The 23,573-nt window shown below is 41.5% G+C and overlaps 1 protein-coding gene and 1 long non-coding RNA gene across 10 annotated transcripts in view; one reads left to right on the plus strand and one right to left on the minus strand.

Moving 5' to 3' along the window:
* Positions 1–694: 694 nt before the first annotated feature.
* LOC113997712 lies at positions 695–3,680 on the minus strand. Its single transcript, XR_003544194.2, has 2 exons — positions 3,346–3,680; positions 695–1,074 (listed from the first exon to the last, which is right to left on the minus strand). It is a non-coding gene; the product is annotated as an uncharacterized LOC113997712 (long non-coding RNA).
* Positions 3,681–4,013: 333 nt separating this feature from the next.
* The window catches only part of IFT81 (intraflagellar transport 81), a 66,285-nt gene continuing 46,725 nt past the window's right edge, over positions 4,014–23,573 (plus strand). For 2 of the 9 annotated variants that reach the window (XM_039380301.1, XM_039380302.1), the window contains exons 1-9: positions 4,033–4,308; positions 5,111–5,214; positions 6,263–6,443; positions 9,302–9,391; positions 10,426–10,491; positions 10,809–10,919; positions 12,183–12,267; positions 19,531–19,694; positions 21,978–22,073. In XM_039380301.1, the coding sequence (XP_039236235.1) occupies positions 4,165–4,308; positions 5,111–5,214; positions 6,263–6,443; positions 9,302–9,391; positions 10,426–10,491; positions 10,809–10,919; positions 12,183–12,267; positions 19,531–19,694; positions 21,978–22,073 (1,041 nt within the window). In that variant the 5' untranslated portion in view covers positions 4,033–4,164. Of the gene's footprint in view, positions 4,309–5,110; positions 5,215–6,262; positions 6,444–9,301; positions 9,392–10,425; positions 10,492–10,808; positions 10,920–12,182; positions 12,268–19,530; positions 19,695–21,977; positions 22,074–23,573 lie in introns of all 9 variants that reach the window. The other 7 variants (XM_039380304.1, XM_027739785.2, XM_039380300.1 and 4 more) reach the window with 6 other exon arrangements.

Here is a 23,573-nt window from a genome sequence, read left to right on the forward strand (position 1 = left end):
GCCACAGAGATCTCCAGCTTCTTATCTCCCCTTGCATGGGACACCACCCTATTTGGTCTTAGATTGGTTTTGCACCAGGTCTTGGGATTAAAAAGGAGTGATGAAGTCACTACTCCTCTCAGCAGAGCCAATACTTTGCACATCCTTTGCCTGTGGCCTCTCTCACTCCACAGAGCCACGGACAAGCCAGAGCTGGACACTGTGCTCCAAGCCAACTATTGGCATCTGGTCCAGGGGGTCAAGGTGAGGTGTGAAGCCACCATCTGACACTGTACACACAGGAGTAGAGGCTGCAAAGATGCAGAGCTGTCAAAGTGGAACCTGTAAATCCCAGGCTCAGAGCCTGAAAGACACAAGTTTGGGTCAGAATCCATTAGACTCAGATTAAAAGGACCAGGGGCCTCTCTCTTGCAACAGAAGACTCACATGAAGGCACAAAATACCCTACAAACCAGATCTAGTATTTTTCTTCCAGTCCTTCTGTATTTTAAATCACCTACAGCTGTAGTCATGGCAAAACATTCAAAACTAGACAGACTTTCTGGCTGTTGGTATTGTCTTAAATGCTTCAGCTCACAGGAACAAACTGTGTTCTGCACAAACAGGCTTCATTTTTTGAGCCATCAGTGGTCCCTCCTTAGGCTTTAGCTGACCACAGTACAGCTGCAAGTGGGCACCAGAAACAGACCTGGGATGCATTTAGGTATCAAAATAACCACAAAGAAATGAATTTTAATATAACACAGCCAGGCCTACGTGTACATACACAGAGCACAACATTTATAATAAAAGAGACAAACAGGAGGGCTCAGATTGCATAAGCGAAGCAGAAGTGTTGTCTTCTCTTCATAAATGCTCTTGTTTTCACATTAACATCCCCCCTCTGTTTGGGATCTGACCTCAGCAGCTCGGCCGGACGTGTTCATCTCTCTCCCATGATGTTCCCATATAAGGTGATCTCTCTGGCCCTGGAGCAGGATTTTCATTTGCTCAGGTTTCGTCCCGCTCTGATTTGCTGGCCTCTGTGGTCGAGCTCTCTCACAGCTCTGCTCTGCAGCTTCCACACAGCAGTGGCTGTAAAGGGAGGAGAAAGGCAGGAGGGAGCAATGAGGCAGGTCTGGAGAGCTCTGGGTAGTTCATTTGCAGGCTCTGTTCTCTTTCTGCCACACGTTGCCTCTGCAATGAGCAGCTCCCATAAGCCTTTCCCAAGCAATATAAAACATAAACTCTGTCCAGAGAGCAGGGTGGAACTATAGGGCTGAATAGTTGTAATAACTCTCATGTCATTAGGAAACTTTGCTTCAAAACCTGTATCACTCTCTGCGCAAACTAACTTGGGAATGTGGAAAATGACCACAGAATTATAGAACAAATATGCTGGAACACTGGCCCTCAATCTGTAAGACCTGACCCAAATACCACATCCCCCAACTAAAATAACTTAAGACGAGTTAAGCATCAAACAAATATCTCAGCTGCTCCCTGTAATATTTACTCAAGGCTGCACTGAGGGCTTATAATCTCTTTTGTGTCTGTGAAGATTGTCTTGTGATAAAGAGGTCAAGGCACTGAGCTAAGCCTTGATTTTTTTTTTTTAAGCAGTAATTCTTAATATTCAGACACCACTGCAGACTGTAAGTATGAAGCAGAAGAGAGGCAGTCTGGGGGAGCAAAATGGCTCTTGGGGCTGCTCTTATGAAGAGCACAAAACTGTTGGAGGAAAGAACTGTGACAACCTAAAACTTAAAGGATGACAAGGGATCTCTCACACCTTCCATAAGTTGGAAAGTCCCACAAAACTGGGCTCCAAGGTATGAGTTTGCTCCTGCCTTCAGTCACTTGAGCTTTCCAACAGGTCAACAAGCTGGTTGTTGGCCAGTCCACTTTTAGCTCAGCCAGTCCACTTTTAATGATCTCTGGTCATGGAGGTCTCCTTCCCCAGAGCCAGAACAATCAGACTTCATGGGTTTCCATCTCACCATCTTTTTTTCATCTTATCTTGGCATTTTCTAAAGTTTTCGTACATCTTTCCTCTTCTTTATCTGTTGCCTCTTTAACATTGGAGAGATATGAGAAGAGGGGAAGAGTCCTTTCAGTGTGGGGACTGAAATAATCTGATATAGAGGAGGATCTCAGAGCAGCATCATCCCACTTCACCCAGCACAGACCCCTCTCCATTCTCAACACCACAGGCACAATCTCTCCCCTCTGAAGAAAAGCTGTGTAATGGTATTTACAGAAACAGTGTTTCTCTAGGATTAAGTGGTGGACCCACAGGCAATACTTCCTATAACCCATTAACTCAGTCTACACAGAGCAGGTTTGGCCCCAGCACCTCCAGCAGAAATACCATTTTCATTTGCTCTCTCTGTGTCCTACATGCTCAAAATACTCACCAGAGAAAACTGTAATTGATACCAGGAGAGCATGACAAGGGAAAGTAGATCTCTTCTGGGAACTTGTAGGTAAATATGATTCCTAAAGGTCAGTATATGGACTGACAGAACAAAGGAAACATGATCTGGTTTTAGAGTTCAAATCCAGGAGTCAAGAGACCTGGATTATGTTCCTGGCTCTCCTACAGCTTTCATGAACAACCACAAGTCAGCCGTCCATCCCCTTTGTGATTGTTTAAGCAGTTAAAAGCTTGGACACCAATGCGGTGTCACTGCTCAGCCTTCCCGTGAAGAAGGGGATTACATTTGATTAAATCATTTTATGAAGTGCTTTCTGTTTCTCATAAGGAAAAAAGAGCTCATCCAAGATAGTCACAGTGCTTAGAATTGCAAAGTATTACAGTTATGCTACTTACTGAGTCAAATCCTGCAGTGATTTACAACCTGTGCATTTCAATTGGCACCAATTTCACATGACTCACTGCGTATTTTAATCCATCATCTGGGGACTCGCATGGGATTCTGAGACTATCCAAGAACCTAATTGCAACAGCAGAGAGGCTCCAAAATCCACCTATTTCAGGTCTAAGCACAGCTTTTGAAGGATCTGCAAGAAAAATCTTGCAGATTGAGAGATTTCATGAACAAGTTTCACTTTAATATAAATCTGGTTTGGATTGTTTGGTGTTTTTGGAGCTGCTGTCCCTGTTTCAGGTTTATGCACTACATATTTATGGGTATTTCAAGGCTGAAAACTGATGTCCAACCCCGAGGACACACATTTGCCGTTTTCCCCAGGGTGAAGCCTGGCGCGGGACTGGCGTTCCCATTCCACAGGGATCCTCTGCACACCTTTCCATTTCAAAGGAATGAAGTAACATTCACCTGACACCCACACCAGCCACGCTCGACGCCCCTTTGTGCTGTCAGAGCCTGCCAGAAACCTTACTTGGGTAACTGCAGCAATCTGTTTGTGCATCTCCTACACACGCCACAACCACCTCCCTCGGGAGGAGCCGCAGAGCCAAGTTTATCCTGCGGAGGGTGAATCTCGGACCTGTTCCTGCCGTTCCTCGCACTTGTGCCGTGACGGAGCCGCACGGGAGCCTTTCCCTGTGCCGTGTCCGCCCCAGAGCCCTCACAGCGACCTCGGCCGCGGCCCCTGCACGTTCGCGGCGGGGAGAAAATGGGACGGAACTGAGCGGGAAGGGCTGCCCGGGACACACCGCGAGGCCACCGGGAGGGCTTCCTCGGGCTGCGGCGGCTGCGAGGGCAGCGAAACACGCGAGGAGAGCCCGGAAAGACCTGCCGGGTCCCGCCCCGGTGGGTCCCGCCCCGACACACCCACACTCGCCCCGCCCCTGACCACACCCCGGACACGCTCCCACAGACAGAGCGCGCCCCTCACAGCCTGACCACGCCCCCTCAAAACCCAACCACGCCCACCACAGCTAGACCACGCCCACACACGCTCCGGCCCCGCCCCCTCACAGATCAACCCCGTTCCGTCACAGTCTGGCCCCGCCCTCCATTATCAGCCCCCGCCCCCTCCCCGCCCGGCGCGGTCCCGGTTCCCGCCGCTCCGCCGTGGCATCGGAAGTGACGTCACGCCGTATCCCGGCAACCGTCCCCGCGGTGCCGCGAGGCTCCGCTGGGGCCTCATCGCCAGGCCCGGCCCGGGCCCCCCGGCCCGCCCCGTCCCCGGGGCCCTGCTCACCGCCCCCACACCCGCCGTGTGTCCTCTGCGGGTGCCCCCCGGGACACCGCCATGGGTGACCAAATGCAGTTCATTGTCGAGAAGCTCAATCAGGAGCCCTTCAGGAAGAACTACAACTTAATCTCGTTTGACTCCCTGGAGTCGGTGCAGCTGCTGCAGCTGCTCAATGATGTTCTGGGCGAGATTGACCCGAAGGTAAGGGGGGCGCTCAGAGCTGCTCACACCTCTTGCAGTGGGTTTGACACCGAAATGTGCTTTTCTTTGGGTCTGGCTCAGTGTAATCCCGTAGCGTGCTTGGTTTTTCAAAACAGCTTGTATGGATCTTCCTGGGGATAAATGTGCCTGGCAAGAATCCTTCCTGTCAATACATCTGAGTGTATAAAAATATTTGCAAAGCAGCAGATGTTCCCTGGGGCAGGGACTGGATCCCTGTCCCCAGAGACTGATCACTGGATGTTTTCGCTGTGAAATTCAGGATACAGATGTTGGTTTATACTGAGACTCTTCATGTTCTTAGGGCAAGGTCAGGCTATGCCCTGCACACACACATGTCCACACATCTGGGGCATGGATACCTGTGCCTTGGAGTGCCAGGATGCCCGAATTCCTTCTCGGATGTGTTCAGAGTGTCTGCATAGATGATTCCTGTCAGCAGGGAGAATGGTAATTTAGGAAGAATTTACCTGAATACGCATGTTGGAGGAAATTAGAAGAGAATTGAAGTTTGGTGATAAAAGGGATGTTCTGTGCAGAGTATCTCACTATCATTTGATAAAGTAATAAAGTCAATTCTTTTAGTGTTGCCAGTTAATTGATACCACTTGGACAAAGAAGTATATAATAATTCTAATTAATTATAGTTAACAATATAATTATAATAATTAACAAATTATAATAAAATAAGTAATGTCATAATTACAATATTTAGTAATATTATGATATAATAATTATTATTACCTATAAGTCATTAATTAAATAATTTCTACAAACTGTTTAGCATGCTGTTGACATTAGAGAGGAGCTGCCAGAACAAACAGCTAAAAGAATGCTGAGTCTCCTTGGAATTCTCAAATACAAACCTCCAGGGAATGTGTCAGACCTGTGAGTATCCTTTTACCTGCAAACACCATTAAAACGTTGTTTGCTGCTCATGTGGTAGTGACCTTTAGTTCAGGTGAGAGCTGTTCCCGTGTCCTTGTGGAGGTTGGGATGGGATCCCAGGTGCGGTGCCAGAGCTGCTGCCGTGTCCCTGTGGATGCGGGATGTGGTGCCAGGTGCGGTGCCAGAGCTGTTGCCGTGTCCCTGTGGATGCGGGATGTGGTGCCAGGTGCGGTGCCACACCTGGGCAGGTGCAGTGGCGGGCGCTGCCGGCAGAGGGCACTGCCCGCCCGGCAGGGTCGGCCCGGCCCCGCCCGTCCCCGCAGCGCCCGAGGCGGGAGCGACTCACCTGCGCCAGGTGATGCCCAAGTCCCGCGCCCCGCCCACCCTGCCGGCATTCCCCGAGACTGCCGCAGGGAACCAGGAGTCGTCCCTCCTGGCTTTATCCCTTTAGTGCGTTATAGGGGTTTTATCTGCCTCAAGGGAGCAGAATGGGGATTCGAAATTGCAAACTGCCATCACAGAATCCCAGAAGGTTTGGATTGGGAGGGATCTTAAAAACCATAAAACCATCTAGTCCAACCCTCTGCCATGGGCAGGAACACCTCCCACTAGACCAGGTTGCTCCCAGCTCCATCCACCCTGGCTTGAATGCTTCCAGAGATGGGGCACCCACAGCTTCTCTGGGCAACCTTCTCTGAGTGTCCCCACCCTCATACGGAAGGATTTCTTCCCAACATCCCACCTAACCCTACTCTCTGTCAGTGGAAAGCCATTCCCCTTTGTCCTGTCACTCCAGGCCCTTGTAAATGGTCTCCCTTCATCTTTCCTGTCGGCTCCTTCAGATTCTTCTCACCCTGGAGCCTTCTCTCCTCCAGGCTGAACAATCCCAATCCTCTCAGCCTCATCATGAGCATTTTCTCTTTTAACAGCATTAAGAAAATCATTAGTCAAGTGGAGAAGGAGCATCAAAACATTGCAAATTCTTTGTTCCAAGCCAGCTTTCCTTAGTTTGAGACTTTTTGGTGTTTTCTCTGTCATTGTCACACAGAAGTGCTTTTCGCCAGGGGTTGGTTACTGGGAGCAAACCTGTCATTCATCCCCTCTTACACTGGCTTCTGCAGAGGACCAATGAACTCAAGAAAAGAGCTTACCTGGCACGTTTCTTAGTGAAACTGGAAGTGCCAGCAGAGTTTCTCCAGGATGACACTGTGGCTGACATCAACAAACAGGTACCGTTTTTCTTGAGCGCCAGCGTTTTCCATGAATTAAAGTGCTGGTGGGAGGAGGGATGAAAGAATCTGGGAGTAATGTTGGCAGAGAGGATGAGCAAAGATTCATAATAAGAAATAGATGTCTTGACTACTTTCCTTCCAATAACCCTGAATTTGGAAATTAATAGGCAGTATTGAATTAAAAGGCTTTCAGCCCATTAAGTACTGGGTGCCAGATCGTGTCCAGAGCCATGTTGCCCTAGACAGATTTTTATTTCTTAATTTTTTAACATCTTTTTTTCTTATGAACTATGACATTTATGTTTTTAACTGTAAATTACCACTTCAAAGCAGTCCAGAAAATGTTGTCACCAAAAGCCAATGTCTCCTAATTATCAATTGATTGTATTTGGTAGTCATGATTGTCAATTGATAGTATTTAATGCCTAATATTTGTATTAGCCTTATTCTGCTTTTGCTTCAACCATTTATTTTTTTGTGAATAAGTAAAAGATTTCTCTTTTCTGTGCTGACATTCCTACTTATTATGTTCCCACTTCTTTTGTGAGCATTGAATGTTGATTTAAGATAGTCAGACTGGGTGGGTTTGAATTGTAAAACTTCAAGTGAACCAAAGTTATGGGTTTATATCTGTATTATCTGAGGTACATATTTACTTAAATTTTTTTTATCCAGTTTTCTGTGAGTTTTGTTTTATGAAACCACAGTGGTTTTTAGTGTTTGTAACAGGTAACTGATTTGTTAACTGTGCACCAGCAAAGCTGAACAGTCTGACTGAAGCTTGACCAAGCCTTTTGGTTTTTTGTTACCTCTACCAATATTTGATTTATAACTTGGGATAACTCAGCAGAAGTAGTAAAGAGAGAAAGCAATTCAGATTGTATGTTTTTTCATATGTCACAGTCTTAATATGTATAAATATCCACCTCCATAATTTCCATTACATAAGATGTGTTCCTTTTTGGGATTACAGTAATAGAACCATCTTATTAAACTGATACCCTGCTGATTAATTCAAAACAGAAGCTGGGGTAATAGAATGCCTTACTGCAGTTTAACATGACAACGCAAATGTTTAGATACTAATGAATTAAAGAATTTAGCCTAAATCATTTAGATACAGGCTTGCAGTGGTGTCTTTTAAGAGAAATTTCAAATTTTGAGGGTTTGGATGCTTTATAACATGGTCGGGTTTTATGGCTGTGTAGAATCAAACTCAAATGTACTTTTTAAAATTATTTATACAAGATACTCAGCATACCTGCCACCTTCCCACTCTGTTGGGATTTACCCATTGGATTGGCTGCAGTTTAAAATTTAAAAAATTAGCAACTTCAGGCATTAATTTAGTTGTCCAGTCTTCAGTGAATTGCTCCCAGCTGCCAGGAATCTTTCCATATAGGAATGTGGGTGTTCTTTGGTCATTTGAGTGTGTCCCATATTCCAGGTGCATGTGGGGGTACCCATAGTGAAAAGTGAGAGCCTTCCCTTTGTTATGATCCATCAAACTGTGCTCTGCCCTTGTTTGAGTCCTGCCATTGGCCTTGAAATTTTGTGTCCATTAAGGAAAAGATTTCCTAAACTCCTCTTCTGACAGAGGTAGAGACACACAAAGGAAAGCTGTTGGACAGCAGAAGTGGTGAAAGCACTTGCTCAGGGACCACCTGGTATTTCATTTTTGTTCAAGGACTTCCACAGTGCCTTAGTGGCATCATGGAAACCAGCTGGGTTTTCACTCCTAACTTGTTCCTCCTTGTCCAGCCTGTGCATTCCTTATCACACCTTTATTTGCCCTTCAATCCAGCTCTTTCTCTGTGGCTTTATCTTCTTCTCAGTAGCCATTTTATTGCTATTTTTTTGAATTCATTCCAGCTTGTCAGTCCGTGCTTGAAACTGCAACAGCCAGACCTGAGCAGAGCACTCTGGATGCTGGTTCCCCAGGGTTTTATAGAATGGAATTGCTGCTTCACTGCTCAGGGCTTTGATGGCTTTGTTTGAACTGGCCTTTGCTGTTGCCATTTTGTGTTCAACTTCTGTATCAACTGCTCTTTCCAGGAAGTAAAAAAAAGACTTGATATTCTCTTTATAGATTTTTCCATCTCATTGAATGGCTGTTTCTGTGGAGATTATCTTCCCTTATACCTCAGCTTGCATTTCTCCGAGTCAAATCTAAATTTATTTCCTCTCCATATTTCTAAACTCTTTCTGTCCCCTGTTATTTCTCTACCCACACAGACTTTCACACTGCCTCTCAGTTTAAGATTCCTGGTGGGCACTGTGCTGGTGTGGAAGTAGCACACTGTCTCCTTCTCCCTGAGTGCTGAGCTGCATCAGTCAGTCCCTGTGAGGTACCTGGGTTATGCAACGTGTCACAGCCACTCCTCACGTGTTACCTCAGCTGTGCTCTTGGGCCACTCTGCAAATTCAAGCCCCATGGCTTCAGTCAAGTGTTTTGTTAGGTCAGGCCCCTCCTATTTGGGCTGATAAATGTGTGGATGTGATATACACAGATTTACAGTAAGAGAGAATAATTTGTTAATATGGATTTGTCCCTCTCAGCTAACATCTTATCTCTCTGCTTTGAAAATACACTGTTGTGTTACAAGGGAAGAGATGAAAATACTGAAGAAATTGTGAAATTCTGATTGGACCTTTAAATGCAAGATAATGCACTGTGATTTTTTAGTTTCTGTTTTATAAGTTGACAAGCTTTTGCAGTGAAAACAATGCATTTTATTCTTTTTCTCACCATATTTCTATGTCTTCATATACTATCATAGTAATAAAGTGATGTGTTGATCTGAAAATCCCCAGACACAGAGCTCATTCTGCACGATTTCTGTTTCCTTTTGTAGTATGAAGAACTCATGGAAGCATTTAAAAACCTGCATAAGGAGTACGAGCAGCTCAAAATATCTGGTTTATCCACTGCAGAGATAAGAAGGGTAAAAAAAAAATGCACAGCTTTTCTTTGGTTGTTTTTTGAAGCCCTGTTTTTGTTGGGTTTGTAAGTTGTAGAGGCCAGAGCTGGTGGGCTCTGCAGCTGCCTTTTGGAAACTGTGCTGTGTTGGCAAACAGAGCAGAAAGTCTTTGCTCGTGCTCAGAGCGGAGCTTTCTGGAGCAGATTGGGGAATGAGGCTGCCAAGACTCTGTTCAGCATGGTTTCCAAATATTAGAACTCCATTTCCTCTGAATGCAAACTCATACAAAACCTTGTGCTTTCCTGATACAGGGTAATAATTCCAGAGGGTGTTGAATGAATTAAGAGCTTAAGTCAACAATGATGATGAACCCGTGTGGATAAAGTGTTAAGTAAAGATATTTGCCCTGTTTCAGCAAAATAATTAAACCTGTGTACAGCTTTCCAGGGGACATATAGACAAGCCAAGCAAATGTTGAGATGTACATTTGGAGAATTTATTTCCCTTTCTCTCATAACTATCAATCTGTGGAGTCCTGCTGTTGTAAAATAGGATTAAAGGAAAATAATAATGAGATACATATTTCAGCACTAGAAAGTGTTTCTTTTAACACAGTTCTAATACAAAAAGTGGCAGCAGACATCCCTCATATGCAGCTTCTTGCAGAATGGTCTGCCAGGAAGTGGGTAATGATGGTGACATTAAGAACATATGTCAGACTGCATCCGATGTTGAATTCGTGCTGATTTTTCCTTGGTGGTGTGTGTTTGTTTGTTTTTATTTTAGAGAAATCCACCTGCATTTATTTTAAATGTTCACACTAATACTCAGGGATGCAGATGAGGAGTGTTAGCATAGAGGGAGTGGGAACTGTGGGGGAAGTAAGAGAGATTGGAATCCTGGGTGTTCTGATCGTAGATCAATAAAATTACAACCACCTCCGTATATTCAGAGAAGAATTCTGATTTTCATATTAATTAGAAGAGAATTTAGTCCAATCCAACATACATGGTAAATAAATTAATATTTATTTATGTTTTTTTTTTTCTGCTTTTTAGGACATCAGTGCAATGGAAGAGGAGAAAGATCAACTGGTCAAAAGAGTAGAGCGTCTCAAGAAGAGGGTAATAAGAGAAGTAACACTGTTCCATTTCAGTGTCATAATCCTTGGCTTGCAACTCTGATTTTGGAATGCAAACAGGGATTAAGATAAACATACTGTATGTCTAGGAAGGAGTCGAGTAACTAATTGACCTACAGGGAATCTCCCAGGCCTCAGTCCAGGGCTTTTAAGAATCTCGAGTCCAGTACTTTGCTGTCATTTCTGAGTAGTAACGTGCACGGAAAGGAAGTGCTAAGTGGGCTTGTGAGACATATGATCCCTTTAATGTATTTCTCAACTATCTGACAGCAACATGCACTATTTATCCACTTGCTGTAGGTGGAGACAGTACAAAATCATCAACGGATGCTTGAAATAGCAAGACAGCTCCGCTTGGAAAAAGAGAGAGAAGAATCTCTGGCTCAACAGAAACAAGAACAAAAAAGTCAGGTACTGACATGAAAACATACCTATTAAAATAAAGAGCTGTTGACATTTGTTTGGGAATCAGGCATTTTAGAAAGACAGCAGGACCAACAGTAGAGAGTTTCTCCCGACCCCAGAAAATGAAATCCCATTTAAAAGATCTATGTAGGTTTTAAGGGAAGAGGCTTGACCCTGCAAGTTTTGAAGAGCACAGTGAAGGTACTTGGCTGCCTCAGCTGCCACTGACATCATCCTTGAGCGTTCCCAGGAAACGTTCCATGACTTACTGCCGGAGCACCCAAAGGGAACTCATCATATTTATGGGAGTGAGCAAATGTTTCCTTGGTTTGATTTCTATCTCTGTGCATCTGCACCAAGATTTCAGGGGCTGAGCAGCACAGCAAGTACCTCAGCTTCTCCCTGGGTGGGGGGAATATGTATTCAGGAGCAACCTTGGGGTTTTGGTCCCTGAGTTTGACAAAAGTGGTGTCCTGAGAAGCACTGGAAGCTGTCAGCACATTGGATGTCAACACCTCTGAGTATGAGGGTGGGTTTTATTCCTGACCTATGTTGTCAAAACAAGGTACTTTCATAAAATCCGGTGCCATTTTGTTACACCATCTCACCAAATTCTGTAGCCTGAACTGCAACACTGTAATAAAAGGGGAAAACTCCCCAGATCTCCTGTATTGCAGTCTGTGTCTGCACGTGGAATCAATGGGAATTAGTAGCTCCCAAGCTGTTGGGTCTTTGCTTGAACCTGCATGAGATCACAAGTAAAATGAATGTGATGTCCAGCTAATTCCAGTTCTTAGTACACATCTCCATAAATCATAAAAATGCAAATCAGCTGGGGGTTGTTTGGCAAGAAACTTTCCATCTGCTCTTGGGATGGACAGTGGATTGCTGTGACAACTCAGCTGCATTGCAGGGACTGTAGGATAAGGACAGGTACCACCTGCAATCCTGATTCTTGCTGCCTTTTGTTGTTGTTGTAATGCTCAAGGCACTTATAATTTTGGTTGAAAATTGTTGAATGAAGTTCTGCCATAAAGTATCGCTTGGGAGAACAAGAATCCTCTCTTCATTTAACATTAGGGGATATCAAATAAACCCAGGCCAAGTGTTGAAAATTTGGTCTGGCACATTCCCTTGTGAAACAGATCCTCACCAGATGCTTAGAGCTGCCATTTTTTCTGTTTGAGGTTCTTTTGCTCTTTTGGTTTAGTTGTTTGAATATGTATTTCCAAGGGATGAGCTTATGTGTGTCCAATTCTCTCTCCAAAGTTGTTCCATGCAGAGCAGAGGCTGCAGAGAGCCCAGCTCCAGCTGAAGGAGATGCAGGATGCAGTAGCTGATTCAAAACCTGAAAGTAAGTGGTGATCTACGAAGGGGTTACACTTCTCTGGCAGAAATTAAATCAAAGCCTCTTGCTCAGTCAGAAGTTTGTCTTTTCTAAGCTTTTATGCCTTTTGTGTTTGTAACTGGGCATTGGTGAAATACTGCTTCTTAAAAATGCTCTCAGTGAACAGACAAATACATTGAATACTGTTTTGTTCAGTGTTTTTTCTAGTTACCTTCTATAAAATATTTGTTTGAAAAGCTTTAAGGCCTGTTTCTTATTGCAGTGCAATTTTGTGCTGTAGTTTTGTAGGGTACCAAAAATAAAGCTATTTCCTAATTCAGCTTTTTTTAATAGACTGTAGATTATATTTAATTATATTTATATACACAGCACACTCTTTTAATGTGTGTGATTATAGATATATAGATATAAATATGTCGATACTAGATATATCTATATGTTGAAGCCTCTATATTTATATATTAGTATATTTGTTTATATATCAGCATTCTTTGTTCTCTCTATACAACTGTAATTTATTGAGCTGTATGTTTCTGAGTTACATTAATTACAGCAAGATTGCTTCTCCTTGTTTTCAGTGATATCTCAGACTGAAAATAACTAAAGCAAAATAAATTCTATGCCTTGTGGAGTGAGTTAGTTCATCTGTAACAACAGGAGGTGGAAGAGTTGCAGTTACTAGAGAAATGTGGAACTGACTGTCTCCAAAGGACAGTTTGACAACCTCCAGGTTTCTGGTGATTTAATCACTTTGAAGGAAATGTACCAAGGATTATCCGGGCAATTTGACACCAAAACTGAGAGTCAGTTTAGAGTCACAGAATCATAAAATCTCCTGAGTTGGGAGGGACCCTCCAGGATAATTTTTGAGGGTTCAGTGTTTCAGACGTGTGTGATCTTTGCAAATCACTGACCCCTTTCAGTTTATTCCTCACATTTGATTATTAATAACACATCACAGGACTGACAGAGGTTTTATGTGCTGTTCATGCAGGTATTGGGGTGGATTTATTGGGAAATACTTTATTGTATGGAAGATAACCTGTCCCTTCCATGGGGCTTTTCCCGTTGAATTCTGGGTTACTGTGGTGAAAAACGTGCCATAGAAACATGTATAAATTAATTCCAAAATTATAGAATCTGGCTATTTCTTAATTTAAATTTAGTAAACCAAGTCATTGTCCTACTCTTTCAAGACCATTTGCTGTTTCAGTTGCATCACTGAACTGCTTTGGCAGCTCCTCTGAGTTAAAGAAGTTTTTTTCAGTCTCCACCTCGTTGTGTTGTTATTACTTTGTAATTTTACTTCATTTTTTTATGATGCTCATCAGCCACTGAACCACAAGTGGAACTAAGGGAGTATCTGAACCATCTTCTTCACTCACAGGGCCCTGCAGTGGATTTTATAACTGCTCCTTTTTTTGCAGTAGCTATCAGAGAGTTTATACAGCAAAGCTGTATCAACATTTCTGTTTTAGTTCCTGAGTTTTTTAAAGGCCAATGGAAACTTGATGGGTTCAGTTCACAGAAGCAAAGGTAACGTAATAAAAAGCCAGTAAATATGTCATGTCATCATTGAGATGAAAATAAAGTTAACATATTTAATTTCCTTATCTTGAGTCCTACTTGCAGGGGAAAACAAAAAGTATTTAGATGTTCCGAAGCAAAGCTTGGAGTCATTACTTAAGAAAACTTGTGTTGAAATTTTGCCCAGACAAAGACTTCAGGACTCAGCTCTGCAATTGCTCTTCCCCACTGGAGTTACAAAGGCACTGCCTGTAGCAGCAATTACAGAAAGCCAGCTGTTTTTTTAATAATTGAAATTAAGTGACCACAGTGCACTGCACAGTGCATTTATTTTAAAAGCTTCCAGTTATTTTAAAAGCTTTGTTGGGTTACAGTTAGCACAATGTATTTTAGTTTGAAGATTCCCTTTGGCTGCCTCAGCTGCCTCCTCATAGCAGTGTAGTTTGTCTGCTGACAGTCCAACAGCTGGAGTTTCACTGGAAGTGAGATCCTTTCCTTTAAAAGAAATTTCTTCCGTTTTTAATATTTCACTGTTTTAATACTTCAGTTTTTACTTCCTAGGCAAGATAAAATGTTAGAAGTTGTTCATGAGTAGAAGCTTTGTTGTTTGTCTTATGGATTTGATGACTTCATAATTAATGTAGGATGAAGTGCTTTAAAGAAATGGGAAGGAACTCTTTAAGGAATGCAACTCCCATGTATTCCTGAGAATCATTAGCATATAATTAACATGAGCCTGCTTGAATGTGCCAGGAAAATACAGCTTATGGTTAGCAGGTTCTTAACTCCTAGAAACATAATATTTATAAGACTTTGTGTTGTATCACTGATTGTTATGAGCTGTTCTGGAGACTAAAATTGATGATGGTTTCACAGAACCTTCCCTGTTTATTGACTTCAGCCCTTCCCTATTTCTTAACTTCAATACTACTCAGGATGTTGTTCAGTTAGAAAGGGATTTGCTGCTGGTAGCCCTGAATAACCTGAATTTGCAGATTCTGGAGGGTTTTCTTCTGTTGTTGTTCTGGATATGAGTTATATTTTTATTAACACTGGCCACCAGTTTGAATAACCATAACCCAGCTCATGCTTTCTCTCCAAGATTGCCACCTTTTTGCTCTGATTATCTCTGCTGGCACAAACACAAATTGTTAAACAAACTGAATGACTGAAATTCTTCATCTCTGTCTACTTTGCAGAACATTATTCGTCACTTTATTGGCAAAAATGTGAAAAAAGTGGATGAGTAGCTTGGAAATATTGATTAAAGAATGTGTTAAAATGATTGTTGATAAACAGTAAAATGTGTAATTTATAAAATTCATTAAATTTATGTGTAGTAATAGATTTAGGACACTGGGAACTTCACAGACACCGGTCAAGGAGGAATTGCTTTGTAGAGATGTCTATTTTCTTTCATTCTTGATGAAAAATAGAAAGTTAGCAAGCTATTATTTATATATTCCATTTAATAGAAAACATTAGCATTTTTCTTTTTCACAGAACCACCTTTCCCTAAAATTCCAAGGTTAAATGATCTCCTCCAAAACTACAGACCACATTGGAATTAAAGTTCTAGAAGTATTTGGTAAAAGAGACTTGCTCAGATGGAACTTTATTTCCATCTTTAGAAGATATTATTTATTATAAAGTCACTGACAATTGATGCAAGGGGAGGGTTAAGCAGTTTTAAGATAATTTGGTATCTCTGATGAGATACAAGTCTGGTTGGTAAGATTGGTAGTGTTTTTAAGGTCTTTGACTCTTGCACCTCATTTTGAAGAACAAACAAGGCAGCAAAAATTTAACGTGACCTCTGTCAAAAGGATTCCAAGGAGTTTAGTGGAAGGTTTAGAAAGAAGTGGAACCATCACCCAGTGGGGTTTGGATCTTTTTTGTTTAGTATTTTCACCAGATTCCTGCAAGAAAATAGCAAATGATCTCTGGGGAAATAAAAATAGGGAAGTGACTGAATAATGAGGAGACTGTTGATTTGAAGTGACTGGAATCACTTAGGAAGCCAAGCCCATGCCAACAGGTTCTATTTTAAGGAATAGCCGAATTCCACGGCATTCCTCCAGGAATAATGTATATGCAATGTGTTTATGGAATGTGAGGCTCTTTCCTAGGAAGTGACTCTGCAAAGAACTTGTGAGTCAGGTATAAAAATGGGGGAACAGGAGCTCCCAGTGTCATAAATAAGGTGATATCCATGTGTTTGTTTCTGGGAGAAAATGCAAGAGCAGTCCCACTGTCCCTGGTTTGGGCTCTGAGATGTCCATCACTGCAGCCTGTGACAATTCAACACTCAAGAAGAACTCTGAAAGGTCAGAGAGGTTTCAAAGAGCTCCAATAATAATTATAAACATGGAGAGCATAATTTACAGTGGCAAATTCAGGAAGCTTTTCAGATTTTCAAGGATATATTGAAGGGATGATTGATCTGTCAGTGTTTGCATGTCCCAGGCCTCTGTTTAATATCCCTGTTTAAAATCCCTGTTTAACAGAGGGAAATTGGAAGTGGTGGCGTTGGAAGCTGTGGAGGGAATCATTTCAGTCCCTGCAGAAAGGGATTTGATGTTGGAAGTCTGTTCCAGCCATGCCTTTGTCGTGCCCTTCTGATGTGATATTGAACAAAGTATTGGCAGAGAATCTATAAAATGAGGGCCCCTCTCTCTTTTTTCCCCCCTTTTAAAAAACTGAAGTCCTGTTGCAAATGGTTCTGGTCCAGGATGTGCAGTTGGCATCCCTGTAGTGGGAAAAGAAGTGGGAACCTGAGCGTGAGGTGAATCAAGTTTAAAGTCCACCAGCAGAATTATGCAGAGAAAGTCGCCTCTCCTCTACATAACTGAGCAAGCAGGAATAAACTCTCTTCTCCCATCCCTCTCTCTGTAATAATAATAATAATAATAATAATAATAATAATAATAATAATAATGAAAATATTTGAATGGAAAACATGAGGAGTTGCTCTGAATAGCTCTGCACATGTAAATACATGGTTGGCAGAACCTTGTTAAAATAACCTTAGGGCACAGAGCCAGATTTCTGTGCCGCTTACGTGTGTACGTTTTGTAACCATAAGTCAATGTTGAAACATTAAAAACAGAATTTATATGTGTAATGGAAAGATCTGAAGTATGGTGGCTTTTTTTTTTTCCCTCTCTAGCCTGGGAATTTGCAAAAGAATGTTTTTCACTGTAAAAAACAAAACAAAAAAAAACCAAAACCCCGAACCAAGAGCTGCTCCATGTTTGGGTTTTTAAGGCTCTGTTAAGCAGCTAAAGTAGCTCTTCAGTAGTTACTTCTCCATATGTTGAATTGAAGAGCAGGGAAAATATATCCAATGTATTTAGGGAAGAAACATTAGTCATAAGGGATGTTGACATCATGTCTTTCCCCATCAAGATGTCAGGTTTTAACTCGCTTTGTTGCTCGTTGCACTGTCAGGAATAAGCACAAGAACCAGTCAGGGTGTGACAGGAGCTGGGAGCAACTCTGAGGTTATTTGGGAAATAAATCAGATAGTGATCAAGGTTATAGCCCATGAAGTCAAAAGGTCCCTGCTCTTATGAAACCTCTTGTGGTTCTTTGCTAAGTTTATTGTCTATGACAAATCTTTTGGGCTGCACATTTTGATCAGAAAATTGGAACAGCACAAGAAATAAAGTATAGGTTATATATGCAGGTTTGTTTTTTTTTTGCTGCCAAGAAAACCAAGAAGTTAATTTGCTTTAATTAGAATATTAATATTTCATATCCAAATAATCAATATCACATTGATTTCCACACCACAGACTTTGGGCATAAATACTGGGTTGGGAGTTGTGTTCCAGTGAGTTCTGAGGTGATAATTCAGCTCCCAGGGGATGTGGGAAGCAGCTTTGCTGCATTTGCAGAGGTGGGAGATTTCTAGTGAGACATTAAAATGTGGTCCTTCCTGCCCAGCTCTGTGGTGGGCTGGGGAGGATTGGAATGGAACTCTTGTGGAAGAAAGAATTGGGAAATCTCTCCCAGGAAGTCCCAGTGTGTTTCTCAGGTGCAGCTGCAGTGCCAAGGACACGATGGCTGTTCCATACACAGAGTAACTTGGTTTTTCCACTCTGAAACCAGTGTGGGGGCTGTTTTGCATGAAATAAATGGCCTCTCCACCAAGGGGAGAAGGTCCTTCTGTAATGTTGCTTTCTATAAATGCAGAAACCAACAAACTAAACTGCTGGAAAAGAGGAATTCCCACTCATATTTAGTTTGTGTTGACTTGCCTTTGTTGGCAGCGCTGCTTTCCCCAGGGTCTGTTTTCTTTCTTCCAGTTCTTGAGGTTTTCTCAAGAGCTAATGGCTTATTTCCCCTCTGGCAGCTTTCCTGGCAGCCTGGGCTGGGAGCAGGGGGTGAGGAGGATCTCTCAGGGCAGAGTGGGAGAGGTGAAGAGCAGCAGAATGAAGGGGGCCCCTTTTCCTGGGCTGTTTCACTTCATTCTGACCTTGTTTTATCAGTCAGGCTCTTTAGCCTGAGAACCAAAATCTGCTTTCATCTACATCCTTTCCCATCTCTGTTTCAGCAACATCAGCTGTACTTTTGTATCTCTGTGCTCTTCTCTGCTTGTGCAGTAAATGAAAGAGAAGAAAATTGTGAACTTCTTGTTTTTCTTGGCAGTTTTCATTGCAATTCCATCTTCTCCTAAATATGGAGAGAACAAAACCCCCCAAGTCCAGCAAGTTATCTTATAAAGCAAAAGAACCAGGAGTACTTACCTTTTAGTCATCTAGATCATAAAAACTGCTCTGAAATACACGTTCCCACTCTCATCTGACATGTAACTTCCAACTCCTGTAGTCCTTGGCACAGTTGTCTCAGAGGAGTAATTGCACTAAACTGCCTGTTGTCAGTGCAGACTCTGCAATGTAATTTAAATAGATGTTTCCTTTTATTCTGTTGCATTTTTCTACCTGTGAATTGTTCTTATCTGTATGTACTTGGGTTTATTTATAAATTAACTGTTAAGGAGACTGAATTACTCTCTGTACAAGAGCCAAGTCTTACATGGTAAGATATAGATGCATTAAGCTTGTGTAGAACAAAACTTATAAATGCCATTATTCAAGAATTTCTTCTTGATTTTTTATTTAATTGTTATTTTCTGCATTCTCAGTCTATAAGCTTCCTGAGATTAAACATTTGTTCTTATAAGAAAAAATAGTGGCTATTTACAGGGAGGCAATTTATGAGTGTCCCAGCAATATAAAAGACCCTTAAAGTAGGCATACATTAAACTCTGCCCATTTTAAGGCCTTTTTAGATGCCAGATGGAAAAAAAGCTTTCTTTTAAAGGTGAAGCTCCAAGGATATAACAAATCTGTACATGAGCTGGGCCAAATTCAGATTTTTGTACAGATAAAGGTTTAATGGCAGTTTATATCAGTGCCATGTGTTGAATTTTGCATCTGATTCAGCTGGAGTTTCATGTTAGAAGGGATTTACTTGTTTATTGATGAAAAGAATCTGTCAAGGAGTTAATAGTTGTATGTTAGAGGTGCATAATAACACCTACTGTATTGTTTTAACATCCAGATTAAAAATTTAAATCAAGTAACTCCCTTTCTTTGAGCACTGAAAAGAAGACTCAGATGTTATGCTGTTGTTATTGTAATCAGCTGCTAAAAACTCCAGTGTGTTGGGGAAATCAAACTTAATTACCTGCTACATTGCTTTTATAGTCACACACTGATTTCATTTGTTTTTAAGGTTTAATGAAGAAACTGGAAGAGGAGATAAATTTCAATTCCTACCTGGTTACTGAAAAAATGCCCAGAGAGCTTGAGAGTAAAAAGGCCTCAGTGTATCTCCTGCAGAAGGTGGTTGCAGAGCCAGCCATGACTCAGTCTGATCTCACTGCCCTGCAAAGTGAGGTGAGGGCACCAAGGTTGCACTGAATTGTTCTGGAGCATAAGCTGAGCTTCTTGTACACTCTGGTGTTCTTATCCCTACTTTATACCCTTGTTTCATTCCCAAAGGAACCTCCCTTCAGCTGTAAAACCAAAGGATAATGTCTTAATCACTAAATGCAAACTCTCAGATAAGTTGTTTGTTTTTTTTTTTAAATGCCCACAAAACAGACACAAACAAACAAACCAACCCCAAAACAAACCCCAAACCCAATCATATCCTTAGGTGCTATTTAGGAAATTGTGTTGGCAATTTGGAATGGTATGAGCAGAGCTGGTAATCTAGCACTAAAGGGTTGGGTTTTTTCAGATTTCACTTGTTTTTAACTCTCAGAGACCTCGAGGGGAGTGTTTATACCAACACATACACAGAGTTTATAGAGGGAACAACATTCCCTGAGTGATGGGTCTTCACAATATGATGCCTTAATCCATGTGCAATGGCTCAGAACTCTTTAGTGTTTGGAATAGACCTGCATTGTTTGGTTTAATTGTGAAGAGCAAAGGAAATTTGGGCATCAATTGACTTACCTGTCTAGATCTTTTCAGAAATTAAAAGCAAATGGTGTTAGAATGAGAAAAAATCCCTATTTGTAGGATATCCTACAAATATGCAGAGGGATTTGTTGCCACACAAGTACATTTATGTATTTCACTCTATGAAATTTTCATATTTGCATAATCCTAAATGAAAGATTAAATGTCTAATGTTATGTTCTAGAAGAATTTAGAGGAATGCAAATTATTAGTATTTCTATTGATGATGAAGATTACAAGATTACAATGGAGTTAGCAAGGGAGGTGTTTAATACTCCAGGATGTCCAGCTCAGGTTTTGCTATGAAATGGAGATAATGAGGAAGCAGAGTATCCGTGGTTAGGGATGACAGCATTAATAACTGGGAGATTAGGGCTGAAATAATAAACCAGCTCTGTGATTCAGCCTCTGCTTTCCCAGATTATTCCCTCTAATGAAAACAATATTTGTGGCTGCAGTTATGTCTTTCAGACATTCTTGAAAGCCTGTTTTGCACGTTTCTTTTCCGAGTGTATTGTTGGGTTTTTGGCAATGTTTTAAAAGGCTCCGAGGTTTTTTTCTCTTTCTCCATGATGTAACCTTTGATTTTTTATATTTTGGAAGTATCTTCTTCTTGAAAGATAATAAAACCATGTCATACACTTGGCTGTTATCACAGCATGGCCTTAGTTTTTTTTTTTTTAAGTCAGCTTTTTATTATCTCAGTGCCTTAAAAAGGAGCTGAACTGCACTAAGCATGTTACCATCATGCATTTTAGAATATAAAACCCAGGAATTTATTCACACAAGAGAATTCTTATGCCATTTTCAAATTCAGGCCTGTTCTGCCACTAATAGAATAGAATTCACAGGAGATTTTTTTTTTTTTTACAGGTGTTAGAGTATTTTTAGTCCTGTTGAGCACTTTTTTTGCAATACTTGGTTTTCCAGGCACATGGATATTGCTCCCAGATTGTCAGGGTGATGCCCAGCACTGTCCCTGTGTTAGGGTTTGACTCCAGGGGATTTCAGCACATATTTACACTGCTGCCTTATCAGCTCCCATCTAGAGAGCAGAGAATTAAAGGAAGGTTGCCAGGGCTGTGGTTTCCATGGCTTGGGAGAGTCCCAGTGTGCTGGGAAAGCTGGAATCTGCACACTGGTGTGTCTGTGAGCTCCAGATGCAGCAACTCTGAAGCTTTGGCTGGAATGAAGCTCAACAGTTTTGGGATTAGGAGCAACCAAGTGCATCTTGTGGCAGGAAAAAAAAGGTGCCACACAGCTGGAATATGATGGTCTGTGATTTCTCAAAGTATTGATGAAATTTTTATCCCTTAATCTTTATTTGCTTCTCTTTAAACTTGTGGTTAAACTGTTGGATGAAAAGGAATTTTAGTTAATATTGATAAAATGGCATTTTTCACTCAGAATGTGGCAATAACAGTCTTTTTCCTGTACCAGTTCACTGCATTTTCTCTCCACATGCACCACTTTACTTCATTTTCAGGGCCAACGTCGTGTTTCTGCCTTATCATAAAGGCACAGAACTGGAAATCCAAAAACAGCCTCTTCCTGGCCAATACTTAATGACTCATGGAGCTTTTTGGGTCTGTTTCTCTGTTTTAGAAAAGGAACTTGCTGGATGGTAAATCTGGGTTGCAAAGCATTTAATTCTTGGAGAAGAAAAAGAAATCAAGCTCCTTTTCCTTAGTTTTCTGCTCTGTCTTGCAGATAAATGAAGTCAATGCACAAATGAATCAGCTTACTGAGAAAAGAATGATGAAGTATGAGCCAACAGATAGTAAATTTTCCATGTATCGCCAGCAGGTAAGAAGGGAACAAAACTGTGTTTTAAGCAAAAGCAGGAGAAAAAATCAGTCACTGATTGTTTTACATGCTGGTTTTTTTTTTCTTTAATTTATTTAGCATAAATCAGAAATACATAATAATGGAGGACAAAAAGAAAAATAAAGAGCTGTTGAACGTGTGTGTGTTGAGGGCTGAGTCAAGCAGTTGCTTTCAGCAGTGTCAGTGAACATGTATTGATGCTGTCCTTGCAGCACAGCAGTTCTGGAAGGATCATTTTGGAGGAGCTATTTTGGTAAAGCTCCAGCTGTGGATGGATTCTCAAAAGGCAGCACGAGGGCTGCCTGCTGCAGCTCCATCCCCTCCTAGTGTCTGACCCCATGCCATTTTCCCCGTTACATCTATTAAGAAGGAATTCTTTGATTTTTTTATTTTTTTTTTTTATCCTGAGGCTATAAAATAATCTTGCTACAAAATAGGCTGTCTGGTCTAGTCTTAGTAAATTCACAAGTTATAAAAAGGATTTATGAACCAGGAGATTTTCAGAGCTCACACAGAAACCTGAGTGGTTCCTTTTCCAGGCAACCTGCACCGCTGCTAATTTTATGGAAGATTTTCATGATGCTGCTGGTGGGGATGGCTTAAAAAATAAAAAGGCTCAAGTAAAATGTATCAGTGGGAGGGGAAAATTGGGATAAAATGTATAATGCAGTCCAGCCACAAATTCAATGTGAAACACACCATTTTGATTTGTAAGAGATGCTCTTCCCGAAAGAAAATCCTGCTCTGGAATGTGCTGGTTCCAAAGGCCAGTTGGGCTGTGGTGGAGAGGAGGATCCGCCCCAGGAGTTGAGGTTGCTCAAAGTTGGGGTCTTTGCTTTTTTCTGCCAGGACCTGGTTCTGTTCCACAGAATAATCATCTCTGTTGTACCAGTTTGTCACTGCAGATCCCTGGTGAGCTCCAGGGCTGAGCTCCCACCCCAGCACGATTCTGGCAGAGATATTTTTAGGAACAGAGCTGGTCCTTTCAGCTGAGTGTGAGAAAACTGGTGTGTTTTGGCTTCGTTTTTTTTTGAGTTTTCCCTTCCATTTGAAGAAACCAGCCATGCCTCCAAATTCATGCACGTGCATCTAAATTAACCTGTTGTTTTATTTTAAAATATGTTTCAACAGGATACTTTGGCAAGATAAAAATCCCTCTTTTTTTTTTTATCCCTGAACTAGTGTATATTATGTTCCCAAATCTGTCAGCTTCTGCTCAAAACTCAGGTATTATTAAATATGCAGTCTTGTATAAAATATTTTTCAAATGCTTTATATTCTAGACTCAGAAAGAAAAGTATAATCTGTAATCTGCACTATTTCTGTGCTGTATTGCTTTATTCATCATCTTCCAGCTATTTGCCAAGATTTAGTGGCTCAGTTCTGCTTTAGTGTAACATATTTCTGTAGGTTGGAGTAGGTTGGAGTTATAAAAATCTGTATTATGACATTTGTGAAATCTTGGATAACTTTCCAGTT

Source organism: Pipra filicauda, unplaced genomic scaffold, assembly GCF_003945595.2.
Source record: "Pipra filicauda isolate LSUMZ 115617 unplaced genomic scaffold, ASM394559v2 scaffold192_size1418226_pilon, whole genome shotgun sequence".
NCBI classification, from domain to species: domain Eukaryota; kingdom Metazoa; phylum Chordata; class Aves; order Passeriformes; family Pipridae; genus Pipra; species Pipra filicauda.